General features: G+C 45.6%; 1 protein-coding gene across 1 annotated transcript in view; it reads right to left on the reverse strand.

The window, feature by feature from the left end:
* Positions 1-15,994: 15,994 nt before the first annotated feature.
* ICA1 (islet cell autoantigen 1) overlaps positions 15,995-19,272 on the reverse strand; it is a gene marked incomplete at both ends in the record, with an annotated part of 138,095 nt that continues 134,817 nt past the window's right edge. The window contains 2 exons of the mRNA XM_080701787.1: positions 15,995-16,116; positions 18,420-18,509. Of these exons, the coding sequence (XP_080557913.1) occupies positions 15,995-16,116; positions 18,420-18,509 (212 nt within the window). The remainder of the gene's footprint in view (positions 16,117-18,419; positions 18,510-19,272) is intronic.

The raw sequence follows: 19,272 nt of genomic DNA on the forward strand, positions 1-19,272 counted from the left end.
TCCGGGAGGACCTGCCAAAGGGGCGAGAAGGGTTCCTGCTGGAAAAGCAAACCTTTTCTTAGGTTTTCCATTCCACTTTGTAAAGGAAAAGGGTTACACTCCAGGGACAGAAGTTAACAAAAGAGGAGGCTCACGGGCTGCCATAAACAGCCTGCCATTTTTCATAAGGACTGGAATCAAGGCAGACAGGGTAATCTTATCTGACTCTCCATTCATCTTCCTGTTTGATTATAAACACCTGGTGTGGTCTCTCCTGCTTCCCTTTCCTATGACCACCCTGGAGCAAGCCTGGGAGCTCTGTACTGAAGAAGCTATTATTCCCATTTAATCCCTAATTCTTTCTCCTGATTGCACCCTTAAATCTGTGACCAGTGCAACAGGTCCTGTGGGGAGACAGAAGGCAGGAGATGTAGGAGAAGGTGGCTCCACCCCGGGTGCTTGGCTCTGGTAGGTGGGGGAAGTGGGTGTTCTCAGTATTCATGTGCCCTTTTGGAATATTTGATTTTTTCCTTACAACAAGCATGTGTTTCTTTTGTAAGTTTTGGTAAAAGACAGGAAGCAGTGTGTCCTTCATGTTTGAAGATTGTCTTCTTTCCTCTGCCTGCACCATCTTCTCACCATCCATCTCTTTTCCAGTTTGCAGCAGCGAGTGGCTGCTTTACATTATATCTAACAGAAAGGCAGGGTGGAAACCAAGGGACGTGATTGACATAAAAAGAGCTGTTCAACTTCACTAGTCATCAAATCAGTGCAATGAGAGCAACAAGTTGTTGTCTTTAACCTGGCAATGAATACAAAAATAAAATGGAAAAAATGCAGTGCTGTGGGAGGCTGGGGGTCTGGTCACTGTTTTAGTGAACATCTCAAATATCCCCCAAAGGCTCATGTGCCAGCCTGAGGTATTATTGGGAGATGGCAGAATCTTTAAAAAGTAGTGTGTGGTGGAAATAAATTAGGTCCCAGTGGGTATGCCCTGGAAGGGGAGATCCTGTCTCTCCTTTCTGCTTCCAGCCATCATGACGTGAACTGGTTTCCTCTGCCATGCACTCCCACCATGCTGTATCTGCTGCCACAGACCCAGAGGTACAGGGCCAGCAACCATGAATGACACCCCGAAACCAGGCGTCCAAATAAGTCTTCCCTTCTTATCAGTTGTTTATCTCAGACATTGTCACAGCAGCTGAAAATGAACACAGTCACTCGTATCCTCTGCAAGAAGAATAAACTGGTAGCATTTAATGCAGCTGGCAAAATGCAGGTCACAAGACTGTGTGACCTCTTTGTTTTATAAAACTATGTATGTGAGTTAAAAGGCATGAAGAATGTACCAAAACAATGGCGGCTACTTCTGAAGGGTGGGTAATTCTTAAGCATTTGCTTTTCTGTTTTTCTAAGTTTTGTCTCTTCGTACCTGTTAACCTTCTGATTTTGGAAACAGTGCCTGATAATCTCCAAATATCAAGGGAGGAGAAAAGTAGGGAGAAAGGGAAGAAAATGGCAACCAAAGATTTAGTTTGAATGGAAATGAACAGTAGGTCTCTTACACTTAAGGCAGCTTGGTAGCATGAACTTTGGCTTAGTGGAGAACCCACATGCAACATTAAGCTGCAGTTTTTATCCCATTTCTCAGAAAGAAAAAAAAAAAGCCCTCATATCCTCATACTCTAAGGCAAATAGGATTACATTTTTTTAAGCCTGAAAAGAGGTTGCAGGTACTGTGGGGAATCAGAGGACGGAAGGCTTCCTGGAGTGTGGCCCACGCTGACAGCCTTCCCTTCAGCCGAGATGGATTTAAACAGCAGGTACCAGGGATCCCAGGAATCTGTCCTCAGCTTTTCAAACTGCTTCATCTGGAAAACTAAAAAGCCACCACCCCACCCAAGCAACCTGTAGAAGCCTGGACATGACCTGGAGCGGGTTCTCAGATGTGATTCATATTTCTTGACAGCACGTCTTTAAAAATGGAGGCTTGTACAGAGATGCTTGGAGTGGGCACATGCATCGCTGACACTTTGGTCATGGAGGCTCTTACTCTGGGGTTTGTATCGGAAACACTTGGGGATAAGAGCCCTGGGCAGGCAGCAGCGGCGGGCGCACGGGCCACGAGTCACCACTGGGCAAACTCTCTAGATGGTCTTATTAATCTTTGAATTTGTAGCTGGCCTAAGCCAGCCAGCCAGAGAACAACTTGGAGTTTCAGACATTTGCTTATTTCTCTTCTTGACGACTTTCTTCCCCTTATTTACTGTGCTAAGTATGTGCCCACCATGCTGTCTGTGATTTGGGTCAGCTGGCAGGTCACATCTGGCAGAATCATGTCCCGCCGACATTTGAGAACCTGATAGCAGTATGGCACGGGAAAAATGGACCAGATAGTGGCATTAGATGAGGGGAGGGATGACCCTGTTAGCCTGGAAATATCTATTTATATGTAGAGATAATAATTCTGTCTTAGTTGGCTTGGCTGCCATAACAAAACATCACGGCCTGGGTGACTTAAACAACAGAAACGTACACCTCAAGTTCCAGAGGCTGAAACTCCTAGATCCAAGTCTGACAGGGGGTAGCTTCTGTCAGGGGCTCTTTCTCCTTCCTGCCTTTCTCCCCCTTTCCTTTCCTTTTCCTTTTCTTCTGTCTTTCTTTCTCTCTTTTCTTCCTTTCTCTTTCTTTCTTTCTCATGCTCTCTCTCTTTCTTCCTTTCTTTCTTCATACTGAAGGTTGAATTCAGAGGTATTCTTTTTGTTTTTTGCAGTACTAGGGATGGAACCCAGGGGCATTCTACCTCTGACCTACACCCCCAACCCTATTTTTTTTTTTTATGGTACTGGGGTTCCTGGAAATTCTTCTACTTTTGGGCTACACTCCCAGACCTATTTTTTATTATTATTTTTATGTGGAAACAGGGTCTCTTAAGCCAGCACGGCTGGCTTCGAACCTGCACGATCCTCCTGTCTCCGCCTCCCAAGCGCAGGGATTACAAGTGTGCGCCACCACGCCCAGCTCCCGACTCTAGTTTTTATTCTTTATTTTGAAACAGGGTCTCACTGAGTTGCAAAGGGCCTCACTAAGTAGCTGAGGGTGTCCGTGAACCGTGATCCTCCTCTCTCAGCTTCCTGAATGCTGGGATTACAAGTGTGCATCACCATGATCAGCTGTATTCTGCTTCTAAAATACACCCCAAGCCCTATTTTAGTTATTTTGAAACAGATTCTCACTAAGTTTCTGAGAGACCTCACTACATTTCTGAGGCTGACCTCCAACTTGTGATCCTCCTATCTCAGCCTTCCAAGTACTGGGATTACAGAAGTGTACTACCACACCCAGCTTGGTGAGGGATCTTTTTGGTTTGCAGGGGGCTCCTTTGTCTTCACGTAGCTTCTTCTCTGAGCCAGCAAACGCTGTGGTATTGGGTCAATCTCCCTTCTTTATGACCCTATTTCCCCTTAATTGCCTCTTGACAGCCCTATTTCCACATACTGTGACATGAAATATTAGAGCTTCAACATATAAGTTTCGAGGGGTACACAATTTAGTACATAGCAAATATCTACTTCCATTAGGGAAATGCAAAACTAAATTACTTCACACTCACTAGATTGACAGTAATTAAAAAGTCAGATAATTACAAGTGTCAGTGAGGAGTTGAAGAAATACAAACCCTTTTTTACTGCTAGTGGGACTGTAAAATAATTTTGCCAGATGGAAAAGCAGCCTGACAGTTTCTCAAAATGTTGCCACATATCACAGCAATTCCACTTCTAGGTATATACTCAAGAAAATAAAAAAGCATGTATCTGCACAAAAGTTTGTGCACAAATATTCATAGAAACATTTTATACAATAACCCCAAAGTAGAGACAATTCAAATACCCAGCTAATGCCTGCATAAATAAAATCTGTCAAATCCATACAACTAAGCATTATTCAGCAATAACAAGGAATGAAATGCTGATACATACTGCATTGATGAGCCTTCTAAACATGCCAGTCAGCCCGGCAGAGTGGTGCAACCCTGCAATCCTAGTGTTTGGGAGGCCAAGACAGGAAGATCATGAGTTTGTGGCCAGCCCCAGGAACTTAGGCCCTCCACAAATTAATGAGACCCTGTTTTAAAATAAAAAATAAATAGGGCTTAGGGTGTAGCTCAGAGGTAGAATGTTCAATCCCCAGTACCATACACACAGAGAAAGAAAGAAGAAAGAAAGAGAAAGAAAGAAAGAAAGAAAAAAAGAAAGAAAGAAGAAAGGAAAGAAGGAAAAAAGAGCCAGTCACAAAAGACATAAGACCACATTCTATATAATATCACTGGTAGGAAATGTTCATAATAGAAAAACTCTTATAGACAGAAATAAGGAGGCTCATGGTTTCCGGGGTCTGAGGCAGAGAAGAGCAGGCAGTCAATTCTAATGGGTATGAAGTTTCTCTAGGGTATAACAAAACCTGTTCTGAAAATGGATAATAGTGATGGCTGCCCGGCCTTGCGAATATACTACAAACAACCCTGAAATTAAAGGGGTGAATTTTGTGGCATGTGAAGCATATTGCAATTTTAAAAAATTCACACATCCAAGAAACGGTATGTAAATACAATGATGAACTGAGCTTGTGTGCAGATAGCACAGTGCCCGCCATAGAGTAAACACCTGCGGACAATAACTATTTTATTTCCTGTAGTCTACGCAGGGTTGGAGAGCGTTAGTGGCTAAACACATAAACATGGCTGACAGCTCAAGGGCGTTCACTCCACAGATGTGTGACAACGTCCTCCTCTGCTGCCCACTGTAGGCTGTGAGCATGTTTCCTTGGTTTCAGTCAGTAGAGTAGCCAGGAACGTTGATAAAAGGACTCCTTGCAAAGTATCTCTAGAAGGAAGCTCCAGAAAGTCAGTATATAACCCAGCCTGCTCTGGTGAGGAGCTTCTAGAATAAATGGCTTAGGGTGTAGCCATCCTCACTGCTGAGCAGAGCAGGTCCCACCACCCTGGCTGCCAGTGGCAGAGGGCACAGTGGACACACACGATTGACAGGAGAACTTCTTTGTCATTTTCTCCGAGATCCTGAATGCCTGGCTCTCCTCACCCTCACTCAACCCAGACAACAAGGCCCAGAGCCCAGAACACTTGAGCGTCAGCCTGGACCCAAACCCTGTCTTTCCAAAGTGCTTTCTTTTTAACCAGGGAGCTGGTGTATAGGACAGAAAAACTAACCTGCCTGACTCTGGGCTTCTCACCACAGGCTTACCGCTTAAGCCCAAGGTGGAGAAGCAAGGGCTCCCCTCAGGCTGGTTCTGAGGGCAGGTGACAGATGGGTGTCAAAGTACAGGTGGCCAGAGCTGGGGCTCCTGCGTGGTCAGGATTTGCCGTCTCCCTGCTAGCTTCTTCCTTTCCAGCTGGAGCCAACGTCATAGCTCACCCAGGATGGCAGCTCCTATTGGCAGGATAAAAATACAGCTCAGTTTGACTGCTGAGGCCCACGCACGGCCACTTCAGCCTTTCAGGGCTGGGAGGGAAGAGAGAGTACAGAAGGCAAGGGCTTCCCTACTGGGAACAGGGGCATGAATGTTTCTGGCTTTCATTGTTCATTGACCCTTTTAAGAATTTATAGAAACTCTAGACCATTTTCTCAGGCTAAAAACTCACATAGGTGCATTTCTACAGAAACTTACCTGTAATCTCAGAGGATGTGCAAGCTCGTGAAGCTAAGAGGTTCATAAATCCCCAGAGCAGAATAGACTTTTTAACAGGCCAGAAAGAATGATAAATCGGCTATCAGAAACACCAGAGTTCCGATTGTCAGTACCATCAGTCCTGAGAATGCCTTCTGTTGGTGCTGAGACAGTGGAGAATGCCAGAAATCAGGAATAGACCCTTGGGGTACCAGAGTTCAGGGACAAGTATGCCAGGAAGAGACCCTTCAGACCAAAATCAATGAGAGGCCTCCATGCAAAGTAGCTGGCAAAGGCAGCTCCCAAGTCGATGTTCAGCCTGTCCCCATGAGGGGCTTCTAAAGTTAATGGCATCCTCACTTGGGCGCAAAGGGAGCCTGGGTGTAGGTCCCTCCCTGGTCTCAGAAGTTTCCAGAGCACTTCTGATCAGCTCTCTACTAGGGTGAGTCACATAGAAGTTGCCCACCCTAATACTGGGGCCAGTAGTTATCAAATGCCCGAGGGGCTCTGGACTTTGCGTTTAATCCTGTTCTCAAGGAGGATGAACACAGGTTTGATGATGACTCTGGCCAAGGGCTTGAGAACTGTGGAATAAGGGCTGGAGCCTGTTGAAGATAGCAGGGCCCTGAGGTCAGCTCGCTACCAGTGACCACTGTTTATTTTGTATTAAGGTCAAAGATCTTATTTTCAGAGGAGAGTGCAAAGAAGTGCAAATGATTAAAGAGACTGAGGGGAGCAGCAGGAGTTGAATGATACCCTGTCCTTTAGTGACTCAGCAGCTCAGCTGGATTCCATGGTCTAGCCTCTCCCAGCTGCCTCTCCGCCTCACCCACTGCACATCTTTCCTGCATCTCTGGGCTCTGCTGGATCATACGTTGCAGTTGCTCAAGGCTCCCATGCTAGATAGTAACTACGCATTGCGACTCTTACCTTTAGCTCTATTATTTTTTTTAATTATTATTATTTCCATTACTGGGGATGAAACCAAAGGGCATTCTACCTCCGAGCTATACCCCCAGCCTCTTTTTTATTCTTTATTTTGAAACAGGGTCTCACTATGTTGTGGAGGGCCCCGCTAAGTAGCTGAGGCTGGCCATGAACCTGCAATTTTCCTGTCTCAGCCTCCCAAGTACTGGGATTACAAGCATGTACCACCACACTTGGGTGGCTCTTGCTCTTTATAATTGACAGATTATTTCATATTATCACCCACTCAAAATCAAAGGAGAAAAAAAATCTGATAAACAAGGACTGTTCTCTGTGTGAAAAGTCATTCTGCCAAGTCTACCACACTGGTTTCCTGAGCTGGTCAGCTGAGACCAGGAGGTCCTGTGGCTAATAGCATGACTTGCTAGCCTACGACTGTGTCTTTCCTGGCAAAAAAAGGAGCCAGAAATGTTTCAAAGTGGGGACACGGGGGTGGCAGGGATCTCAAAGTTTGGTCTGTAATAGTACAGTCTCATGAATTTTTTTCTATTCTCCCATGAGAAAACATCAGTATTACAATAACTTTGTATACTAAAACCCAAACAAAAATTCTAAGTCACACACACACACACATTTTTTTTTCCTTCACATTACATTGACCTCACTGTTGCAAGAGTTTTTTGTTTAGTTGGTTTGTTTTTTTTTTTTTTTTTTTTTTTGGTGGTACTGGGGTTCCTGGAAGCCCTTCTACCTTGGGGCTACACTCCCAGACCTATTTTATACTTTTTTTTTTTTTTTTTTTTTTGAAACAGGGTCTCTTAAACCAGCCTGGCTGGCTTCAAACCTGCGTGATCCTCCTGTCTCTGCCTCCCAAGCGCAGGGATTACAAGCGTGCACCACCACGCCCGGCATCTGTTGCAAGGTTTAGAAAATCAACTTTAAAGACCAAGAGCGTGAAGCCGGGCGTGGTGGTGCACGCTTGTAATCCCCGCCCTTGGGAGGCGGAGACAGGAGGATCGTGCAGGTTCTAAGATTCTAAGACCCTGTTTCAAAAATATAAAAATAGGTCTGGGAGTGTAGCCCGGAGGTAGAAGGGCTTCCAGGAACCCCAGTACAAAAAAAAAAAAAAAAAAAAAAAAAAAAAAAAGACCAAGAGCCTTGTTAAGAGACAGTAGCACTCTTGCAATATTCTACCTGGTCACATGTCTTAGTCCCTTGCAAGTAGGCAGGGTCATGTGGCCATTTCTGGGTATTGAAGGGAAGATGCTGTGCCCTTTCTTGGATGGAGCCTAGAACAGTCAATACTTAGCCTACAACTCTGCCTTTCCTGACCGCAGGGACTGAGCAGCTCATTGGTTTCATGTGATCATACTGTCACTGAAGCACAACCTGGCCTGCCCTGCCTTACACAGATGGACGCTTGCAGACACCCCACAAGTGGCACTATATTGCTTGCAGCAGGAGGCATGTGCATCAACATTTCAAACTGCTTCTCAGGCTAAGACCCTGCTGCAGGGCCTGTCTCAGGGGCTCGCCTTTCCCCATAATTGCTGGCATTTCTTCAGAGTGTCCAGAATCCAATTTCCTTTGTTCTTTCTTTTTTTCAGAGTCTTGCTTACTTATTGAGGCATAATTTACAATGGTCCTTTTTTGCATATAAGTTTTCGGATTTTGACAAATGCACCCAGTCGTGAATGCCCCAATATAATTTATAGGAGAGTTCCATGACCCTCAAGTTCTTGTATGCCCTTGGAGTCAGTTCCTTTCCAACCTCAGTCCCTGGTGAGCCCGGCTATCATCTCTGTCTTTATAGGTTCGCCTTTTCTATACTGTTATACCAAGACTGTGGCATACTTGTAATCTCAGCAACTCAGGAAGCGGAGGCAGGAGGCTCTCTATTGCTCTAGCCTGAGCAACTTAGTGAGACCCTGCCTCAAAATGAAAAAAATAAGAAGTGGTTGGGGATATAGCTCAGTGATAGAGAGCCCCGGGGTTCAATCCCCACTACTGCCCCCCCCTATACACACGAACACAAAAGTCATATAAGTGGGAGCACACGATATAAAGCCTTTAGAAAAAAGGACAATTTTTTACATTGGAATATTTTCAGATTTATATAAAAAGTTCCACAGAGAGTACAAAGCTCCCATGCAAACTTTACCCAGCTTCCCATCTTATTAACATTTTCATAGCTATAGGACAATTATCAAAGTTAAGAAATCAACATTGATATAGCATTATTTTTTGTTATTTTGGTACTGGGAATTTGTCGGGGTCCACTCGGCTGGACCGAGATGGCACCCAGGCTTGTTGCCAGCATGGATTCAAGATGGCGCCTAGGCTTGCAGCCAAGTCATGAGACTCACAAGATGGACGTCTCCTTGAGCATGCGCAGTGTGCCATGCTACGTGCCTGCAGAATGATCAGTGACGCAAAGCCTCATGCTGCCACCAGCCTGCCTATGAGAGAGTCAGAAATGTGCATGCCCTAGCTGTGGAAGCTTGGGGTTGGTAGGGAATAGAGGGAGGGATTATGATGCTGATATATATTGTGCTTGTTGTACGCATTGTCGGACATATTCAGAGACATATTAGAGACATATTATTAGACATATTGAGAGACAAAAGGATCCATTAAAGAAGAATACATATTTCAGCTGAAGAGGTGTCTGTGTCGTTCTTTAAGCCCCTGCGGGTCGGAGTCTTAGGGGACGATAGGAATTGAACCCAGGGACATTCTATTTCCAACCTATACCCCTAGCCCTTTTTATTTTTTGTTTTGAAACAGGATTTCATTAGATTGTTGAGAGCCTCACTGACTGCTGAGGGTGGACTCAAACCTGCGGTCCTCTTGTCTCAGACTCCCAAGAACTGGGATTACAGGTGTGTGCCAAGATAATCTGTACATTATTTTTTTATTAATGCATTTTAATGTTACAAAGTAATGTTTATTTGAATGTCATCAGTTTCCCCTAAATGTTCTTTTCCCCAGGATTAGTCTTCGTGACTTCTTAGTTTCCTCCCATCTTTGGTAGCTGCTCATTCTTTACTTCTTTTTCATGAAGAACACCACAGAGGCCAAGAACCCTTCCCATTGCATTAGATTGGGAGCTATATGATATTGACATAAATAAATTATCATCTTCTTTTGGGTATCAATAACTTGTTTAGCTAGGCATGATAGTGCATGCTTGTAATTTCAACATTTGGGAAGCTGATGCAGGAGGATGGCGGTTCGAGGCCAGCCTCAGCTACCTAGTGAGGCCCTTTGCAACTCAGTGAGACCCTGTTTCAATATAAAGAATAAAAAGTAGGGCTGGGGGTATAGCTTGGAGGTAGCATACTCCTGGGTTCCATTCCCAGTACCATAAAAAAAAAAAAACTTGTTTATGTTCACTGCTAAATATTATTTCACTGTGCATTTACAGCAGGGTTGTTTATTACTATTATAATTATCATTATTGTTGTTGATGTTATTATTTCATCAGTTGAAGGACATTTGGGTTGTTTTAGTTTTTGGAGATCATAAAGCTGTCATATACATACTCACAAATAAAGCTGTCATATACATACTCATATACAGGTTTCTATGATAATATAATTTTTTTTCCACAGGGTAAACACCTTGATGTGGGATTGCTAGTTGCCTAAAGGATGCATTTAGCTTTCTCTGAAACAACCAAACTGTTTCCAAAGTGGCTATTTCATTTTGCATCCTCACTGACAATGTAGGAGAGTTCCGTTGCTCTGCGTCATAACTTCTTTTGATCAGGGTTTTAGTTAACGATGCATTTTAAAATGCCTTTAGGACTGGTGAGTTTTGTAGAGCTCCCCCTTTGTCCAGCCGAGAACCTGCTTCACTTTTCTTAGTGTCTGTGCATCTTGTCCAGCTTTATGGGAAACTCAGTGGAGATTGATGTTAGACTCTAGTCTCATCCTCTATCCCCTCCATTCCCATGATATTTAGGACAGAGTTAATAAGTAATGGGGAGGAAAAACGGGGCCTGAAGAGTGTGGTACAAGGTCATGGAGAGAGGATGCGGCCCTTGCCCCTACTTCAGGAACACCTCAGCACATGAGTGTGGATGACACTCGTAGCCATACATTTGCACTCTTGTGTTCAGGGACAATGAGCCTCAGGGTGCTTACCTTGTAAGAACTCCATGAAGCTAGCAGTGTGACTGCCCCTTTGTTATGAGTGAGAAAACTACAGCTGGTTGGTTCAACCATGGATTTATCTGGCTTTCCTGGAGTTTACCTTAAAGGGTAAATGTAATTGACTTTTTTTTTTCCTTTGCGGTACTGGGAATGGAACCTAGGGGCATTCTACCTCCAAGCTATATCCTCAGTCCTATTTTTTATTCTTTTTATTTGGGAACAAGGTCTCACTGAGTTGCAAAAGGCCTTACTAAGTAGTAGCTGAGGCTGTCCATGAACTGTGATCCTCCTGTCTCAGCCTCCCAAATGCTGGAATTACAAGGTGTGCTATAATGCCCAGCCTGTAATTTACTTCTGAAAAGAAAATTAAGGACTGTGAAGGGAGACAGGAGAGTTGGGGTCTTAAAGGAACTTTGCCTGTATTTGAATTGTTCCTCCAGCTCTCAACTTCTTGCAAACACTCAGACATAAAAGAAACCTTGGCCCTGGAGTTGGGCAATGTGGGTTCCTACTCCTAGTTTTCCATTGCTGTGAGTTTACTTTTTTTTTTTTTTTTTTGGTGGTACTGGGGTTCCTAGAAACCCTTCTACCTCCGGGCTACACTCCCAGACACCTATTTTTTTATATATTTTTATTTGGAAACAGGGTCTCCTAAGCCAGCAAGGCTGGCTTTGAACCTGCTTGATCATCCTGTCTCCACCTCCCAAGCGTGGGGATTACAAGGGTGCGCCACCACGCCCGGCGAGTTTACTTTTTGACGACCCTTTGGACCCTCAACTTCTTCATCTGGGTCTAACTGTTTTAGATGCAAAAGGCTCTGTGACCCCTTTTGAGACTCCCCTTGGAGTCTGCTGGAAGGTGGGAATCCTCTGAAGGTCACTAAGCTTCTAACACAAGTGGCCTCTGAAGGGGCACCTGATGTGGGGGGTGGGCGAGTGGAGGTTCCAGAAAACATTCGGTTTTTTAACCCCATTCCTTTAACCCCATACTTCTCTGGGAAGACTGGACAAGTGTGTCCTCAAGGTCCCTCCAATGGAAACTGGAACAGATCTGTATCACAGTGTTCTGCCCAGTGCCTACTTCTTCTCCCTCTACCTTCACGGTCCTGATTTTACCTGGAGGAGCTATCCTTTCTCTATTCTCAGTCCTTGATGGGCTCCAGGGACAGGCCTATGAAAAGTTAGGTAAATGGCATATTTCCTACAGCACCCACTCCACCCCTTGATCCCACCATTGAAGAGTGGACCCAGAACCCAGAGCAGGCTCAATCCCAAGACTTTGACTGGAGATGGCGGTGGCCATTTTGCCTCTTTGTGTGAAGAATCTGTTCAAACGAAGAAACAGAAACCATCAGAGCCGAGAGCTGTGGAGGGTATCAGTGGTGCTCTGGATCCAGCTGTGCCTGGAGCCATCACCTGGACATGAGTTGCTTGAGCAGGTAAGTTCAGCTCTGCAGTTCTGCTGTTGTTTAAGTCTGTTTGAGTTAGATTGTTTCAGGGATGATGCGCTCTTTGAATTTTGTCTTTTATCATCCATACCTGCCCGTCTCTCGGATTCTTATATTCTGGTTACTGTTGCTAAAAATAGAAAAGAAAGAAAAGGAAGGAAGGAAGGAAACTCAGCTAGACAGAGTGGCTCACACCTATAATCCCAGCTACTCAGAAGAATCAGAAGTTTGAGGCCAATGCTGCACATTTTAGTGAGACCGCGTTTCAAAATAAAAAATTAAGAAGGGCTGAGGGTGTAGCTCAGTGGTAGAGTGCTTTTGGATTAAACCCCCAAAGCCACAAAGACAAATCAGCCAACCACCAATACACATACATTATAAGCCCTGTGGAAGACCAGGCTGGAAGCAATACTGGTTGCTTCCGCTCCCTGCCCCACACCCATCGTAAACATTGCTCATTTAGAAGAATGCTTCTGAGTGCAGAATTCTTGGCAGCCTCTGCAGATCATCTGAAGTTGTCTCCAAGCTGAAGTTTAATTTCTAACACTGCTGAAGAGACCTGCATTGCTGCACGGAGCATGTGTTTGTCACAGGACTGTCCGCGTTAGTCACGGCCTGTCTGAGGCCACTAGCTGACCACAAGCCAGGTGCAACTTAGATGATTTGGCAAAATCAAATAGTATATATACGTAGCCCTGATCCATTGCCAGAGGCAGCCCCTGAGTAGGGTCTTTGCAGCAGCCTGAGAGCATGGTATGCCCAGCTAGCTGGCTCCACAAGCTGCAGTGTGGGCAGAAGACAAGAGAGGCCTGGCAGGTGCCAACCTTACCCAGATGGCCAGGCAGCTGCACACAGCACCTGTGGGGCTCGGCCTGGTCCCATGCCATTTGTAAAAACCTGCTTAAAGCACACTGGGTGGGCCGGCCTTGGGCCCACTGGCCACTCGGGGTTCCCAGGGCTGCCAGCTTTAAGAGGATCATGTTTTCTCAAGGTGCAAGCCTCCGACAGAAAGTGCTGGTTCTTCCAGAGTTGGTGCTCTTCTAATTCTGAAGTCGATGGATGCTGTTCTCACTCTCCCAGAAAAAAATCAACTTGACATTTCTAAAATTACATTTTTAACATAGTGAATCTATAGAGTGCACCAAGAGCCCATGCCAGCTGGGGGAAAGAGAGAGAAGGAAACAGAATTGTTTCTGGCTCCTTCCCTTAAATGTTTGTATTCTTTATCTGTTGGCTGGGGATGCGAGACATGCAGACCACTACTGAGAACAGCAGGAAGGTGTTTGGGCACAGGACAGGTGCTCTGTACATCTTTCCCAGGGGTTCTAGTGCGTCTGGGGGTTCAGACCTGCCTCTTGACATGGGGTAAGAATGAGGGAGGAGCAAGACTGTGTGCAAAGTGGGTGACACCTTTGTCTTCTTGCCAGAGACAGGCAGCTGGGGAGGGGCCCCAGGAGGGTGCCAGAGGCAGCCCCTGGCGGCTGGGCACAGGCTGCCGCCAGAGCCCGGCAGCAGCTGCTTCCCCTTAAACTGGAGAGGTGGTTGAGGGGCTTTGTGTGAGCCCTGATCAAAACACGCCTATCAAAAGGGATCAAGAGGCTGGCCAAGTGCACTGCAGATGGGAAAGGGAACGGAATCCTTTTCTTTTCCTGTTTAAAAAATGTAAAGAAAATTCAGAGAGAAAACGCCTCCCCCGGGTGGTTCTTGTAGCAAAGCCTGTCCAGCTACCACAACGCTCTCCTCTCCATCCACAGATCAGTGTGAAAATGCAGCCTGTTAGTGTATAAAGTAATCCATTCAAAAATAGAAGAACCCCGCCTCCTCCCCTCCCACCCCCTGGCCTGGGCTGGCCAGGCCCTCCAGCTCCTCACTGTTGCTGCCGCTGGGGGTGAGCATGGCTGCAAACAAATGTGACCCAGGATGGAACCAGGACCCTTGGTCCACATTCCACACAGGGTAGCTCATTTGGGCAATCATTAATCTGTTGCTTCCAAGGTGATTTCAGGGTGCTGATTGCTGGGGAGACAGAGCCTTGGGGAAATAGGGACCCTGTTCTCTGGGATGCAGCTCCTTGTGGTAGGGGTTGATACCATATATACCACGTCAGGCAATGCTATCCTGATGTGAATGGACAAGACGGCTGGGCTGGAGGGAGGTCAGGGACTGATGAATTCCATGGTGAGAGGAGGGGGGCTCTTCAGAACAGACCTGGGAGGTGCATGTGGAGAGGCCTTATGGTGGAGGGGTCTCTGAGAGGGCCCTTGTTGGGTGGGTAGGGTTATGATGGTGTTCCAGGTGGGATGCAATGCAAATGCATGGACTTTAGGATGGGGGGCTTGGGGCATAACAAGTACTCCCATGTGCGTGCACCAGAAGGGGCATGTATCTTGGCCTTCAGGCTGAAAAATCTTCTAAGTGAAATTCCAACAAATGAGACTCTTGAGAGCCTGTGTTGGTCCAGGAAGCTGGCAAAGCTATAGGAACTACATCACCCACTGGGTCCTCAGCCCATCTTACCTGCGTGGTCCTTTCTTACAACAGGAGAGCATCTTCAACAGTCCCTGCCTCCAGTCCCCCAGGGAGTTTGTAGAAGACAGAGGTTATTGCTGTGGCCAGGCCCTTCCTGTCCCATGTGTTTCTAGAGCTGACTACAGGAAGCCAATTGAGAGCTGGGGGCTGATGCCTCCTGGCCTAGCTGAGCATGGAGAGTCACTTCCTGGCTTCTCATGGGTTCTACCCCCACTCGGGGCCTTGCAGGCACTTAGAAGGCTGTGCGTGAGCTTCTCTATCAGGGCTCTCACTGAGCAGGTCACCTGTAACATGGGAGGAGAGCCAGCTCTGGGGTCTGTAACACTGGTAGAGTATCTGAGCTATGCGTGCATACAAATACAAAACAGTTGCGCCTAGCCCTGCCTGATACCTCCAAATCCCCACACCTGGCTTTATCTGGGAGATGCATGGGGTCAATTCAGTAGTTTTGAGGCTGCAGGAGGAGCCCATTGATCTTCCTTTGTCCCACTTCAACCCCACAACCATCGCACCTCCCTCAGCACAGCACTGTGTCCCCACAACAGACTCCATGAATTAACTTTGCAGGTCAAATGTTTTTCTGTTTAATTAAAAAAAAAAGTCACAAGAGGCTCTAGAAATACATGCTTTTGAATTCCAGCTGTGATGAGGAGAAAAGGAGACACTAGTATTTGCAAATACGGCTGCTTTCCATAGAAAGGTTCGTGCAGCAGACACACCCGGCTCCTCCGCCAGTGTGAAAACTCGAGGTCCACCAGCAAGTGGGGTGGAGAGTGGCTTTGGTTGGCTGGAGCTTCCTCCAGAGCTCACTGGGAGATGGTTCTTCACAGGAAGAGGGAATCTTCCAGCAGGTCCTCTCTGAGTGGGACAGAGGCAGGAGGGCAGAAGGAGGCATTAATCTTTTTAGGCTCCTTCTGCCTCTGAGGACTGTGATGTGTTCTTCATACCTAATATGCAGTAGGTTCATGACTGAACTCACAGCAGCCCAGTGACAACATGGTGGTCACGATTGGATACTGGCAGGACAGGGGTGGCCTGAAAGCTGCTCCTTGACACGCCTGTACTGTTTAGATGGAGAAACACTAAAACCCTTTATACCAAATAAGAGTAAATAATTATACCAATATAAACAGGGTCTTTGACCCTTTCATTTTATTAAAATGGCACGTAAATATTAAAACAGCGTACTGATCGTGTTATACTTCTGCCAGCCCCAGGTGAGGCACTGCGTGCAGAGTGGCAGGAGGGCTCCCTCTGGAAAGCTGCAGACTCATGCATTGAGCAATTCGTGTTCTTTATCAGTTTTCCCAATGGCATCAGGATTTGATAAGGGGTCGAGGTCAGCAAAGAGACTGAACCAGGCAGTCAGGTCGGAAGCAGTCTTGGCCGGTTCTGGGGAGAGGAGAAGACACATGAAAAACTCACCAGGCAACTCAGGGAGGCCGGCCTAGTGCCTCTTAAAAAGGGACAAAACCCACTACTCTCTTTCTCTAACAAGTTAGGGATTATCATGTCCCTGGTTGGTCGGTCCAGTGACTTTTTTTCCCCCTGTGGTACTAGGGATTGAATCTGGGACGTTCTACCTCCAAGCTACATCCCCACCCTTATTTTTTATTTTTTATTTTGAAACAGGGTCTAAGTTGTGGAGGGCCTCATGAAGTAGCTGAGGATGGCCACGAACCTGTGGTTCCCGTCTCAGCCTCCCAAGTACTGGGATTACGAGTGTGTGCCACCACACCCAGCTCAGTGACATTTCTTAACTGTTCTGAAGCTCAGTGAAGAACGAGCTCTGTGTTAACTAATCCCACCTGCACTTGGCCACGACAGCAAATGGCCACAGCCCACAGAGTTAGCTACTCAAAACGTCAGAGCCTGTCACTCTGCCACAACTAGGAAATGGAGTTACTTCAGAATCAGACCAGGAAGCAAGGTGCTTTCCAGTGTGTGCCTGCTGGAGGAATCCCTTCCAGTCCTCTGGGTCAGGAGAGAGACTGCAGCCTCTCTTTTGATCTTTCAAAGCCACAGACCCACAGGGGGCGGTGCCAGGCCTGGCTTTTCCTCTTCTATCAGGGGCACTGCCTTCTTCATCCTCTCCCTTTCTCTAGTGAGCTTAAAACTCCTCCCTCTTCAGTCTCGAGGGAGCAGGGCCGTCTACAGCTTTTTCCCAAGCACCTGCCCTAAGTTCCTGAAAACCATGATTATACAGCTGAGTGATTTTCCAGATGAGAACATTTTCAAAAGAGGGCCTCATGCAAGTGATTTCTCAATAGGTTGGGGGATCTTTTTTGTATAAACCATTCCACATGAGAATCTGAGGTCACTGGCTTGGATGACCCATACTTGTCTTCTTCAACAGGTGGAAGTGCTGTAGGCAGGAAGAAAACCTGCCTGATGGGATGCCCTAGATGACAGCAGCTAGGAATATGCTTGCCATCTGGCTGCGAAGAGTCTCAAAATATGCTGGTAGGAGAAGTTGCTAAAAGTGGTTAGAAGACAGGGATAGAAGGAAGGGGGGAATCTATCCACATAAGTAGGGTCTTGGATCCTTTAAGATGGCTCTGAAATGCTAGGACAGTGAATGGATCATTTAGACTTCTGATCCCCCCAACTTTTTCCTTCAGAATCTCTTGTAGTTATATGACTTTCTAGTAACATAATCAACGTATCTATTATAGAGATAAAACAACGGCTAGGAAGAAGAGTTGGCAGTTTGGAAGTTATTACTGCATGCGACATTAATTGAACGGTGTACTTAGCTCTCTTAACACCTGTTTTATTTTGATATGATAAGCTTGAGACTTAAGAGATGTTAATATAATTTGGTCAAGGGATAGGGAATGGGGAACTCCTTTAAAAAGGAGTTGTTACCATGTAGGATGTAACACAAGGAGAGTGTATGGGGCAAGAACTGATTTAGGTAGATTAGTCGATCTCTATGCTTGATAGAGAACATCAAGATATCTTAGAGTTATCTCCAGTGAAACTATGCAGCACGATCACTTCCCTTCCTCTTAACTTCCTCAAAGGACTTAGAAGATCCTTAGATCCTGGTGCTGCCACTTTGGGGGTAACCCTGACATTCTCCAGCCTGCCACTATCGGGGCAAAAACAGGTGCAATTTATTTGCACAACACATAAAAGACATCACAGGAACATTTTTTGATGCTAATAGAATAGGCATTTCCTTTAACTTCCTGTGGTCAAAGGGAAAGTGGGTGATGACCAAAGAAACAGAGGTGAAGGCGCAAGTACATAAGATCTTCTGTTGAGCAGATGTTCTCTCAAGGAGCTTAAAAGGACCTCTTTTGACAACCAGTAAACCTGGCCCTTTCTGAGGAGCACTAATTAGATGCTTTATTGGGTAGTGGCAATGGTACTATGAGCTAAAGATAGCAAATCTTAAAGACCTTTCCTACTTTGATATTTCCAACCAATGTTGGGTAATGCCCAGTCACATGGAGACATATTTGATCCACTCTCAGTAGATACAATTTGACAAAGGGAATTATGAATTAGGATAGTAAATTAGGAGAAAAAGTCAGAGTATAATTAGTAGAATCATGCAAGATTCTCCATCCGATAGCCTGTTTTAAGCCTTAAATTCTGATTGGAAATTAGTAAAGAAATACAGAAAAGAGTGTTAGGCTGATAGAAAGGAAAGCAAACATTGTGCTGGGGATAAAACACCGTATTACCTTTCAGCGCAGGGCTGTTGCCATTTGGACTGCTTGTCTTTGATGCTGGCCATGGAGTAGAAGTAGGATTGACTTTGCTCTCTGACCAGCCTAATATTCAAAACCAGAGGATGTTATATCTAGCAAGAGCAGCCACACCGACCCACCAGCTGCTGAGCAAATACATGGTTCTCAACCATGGTGGCCCCTGAAGAGGGCAGAGGGTGGTGTGGTGAAACCCTTTTCCATGCTTCTTATGCTGAATATGTTTGAAAGGACAAGAGATTTGTATAATCATACTTAATTCAAAACTAAGGAAAACCAAAGAAGAGATCAGATTTTGAAGAGCAAACAAGAAATTGTTAAAGCATTTTGCTTTATTGAAGGGACTTCTGCCTTGTTCCCATTTTCTTCCCAAGTTGGTCATTTTATGACCGCACTAAGGACCATCAACAGTGTGCCAAGGAGGCCACATGCCTTGCTTTCCTATCACAAGTGGAGAAAGCATAAATGTGAACACTGTTAAATATAGCAATGGAACTAGCAGGATGTGAATTTCTACTTCCAATGGGATCCAGTACATTCATTTTCTACGTAGCTAATTCATGTCTATTTTTTGAACTGAGAATTGAACCTCAGGTCCATTTCCTTTTTTATTTTGAAATAGGGTGTCAATAAGTTGTTGAGGCTGTCCTTAAATCTACGATCCTCTAGTCTCAGCCTCCCAGGTACTGGGGTTACAGTGTTTGGGAGGTTTAATTAATACAGATAAACAACAGTCCAATTCATTCTTTATCATTTTACTGTATCCTTACAATGGTATTTAACTTGTAACCCAACATTTTCCCTTTTAGGCCATGGGCCATGTATTATT

The sequence above is a fragment of the Muscardinus avellanarius genome (genome assembly GCF_963383645.1).
Source record: "Muscardinus avellanarius genome assembly, chromosome: 9".
Taxonomy (NCBI): domain Eukaryota; kingdom Metazoa; phylum Chordata; class Mammalia; order Rodentia; family Gliridae; genus Muscardinus; species Muscardinus avellanarius.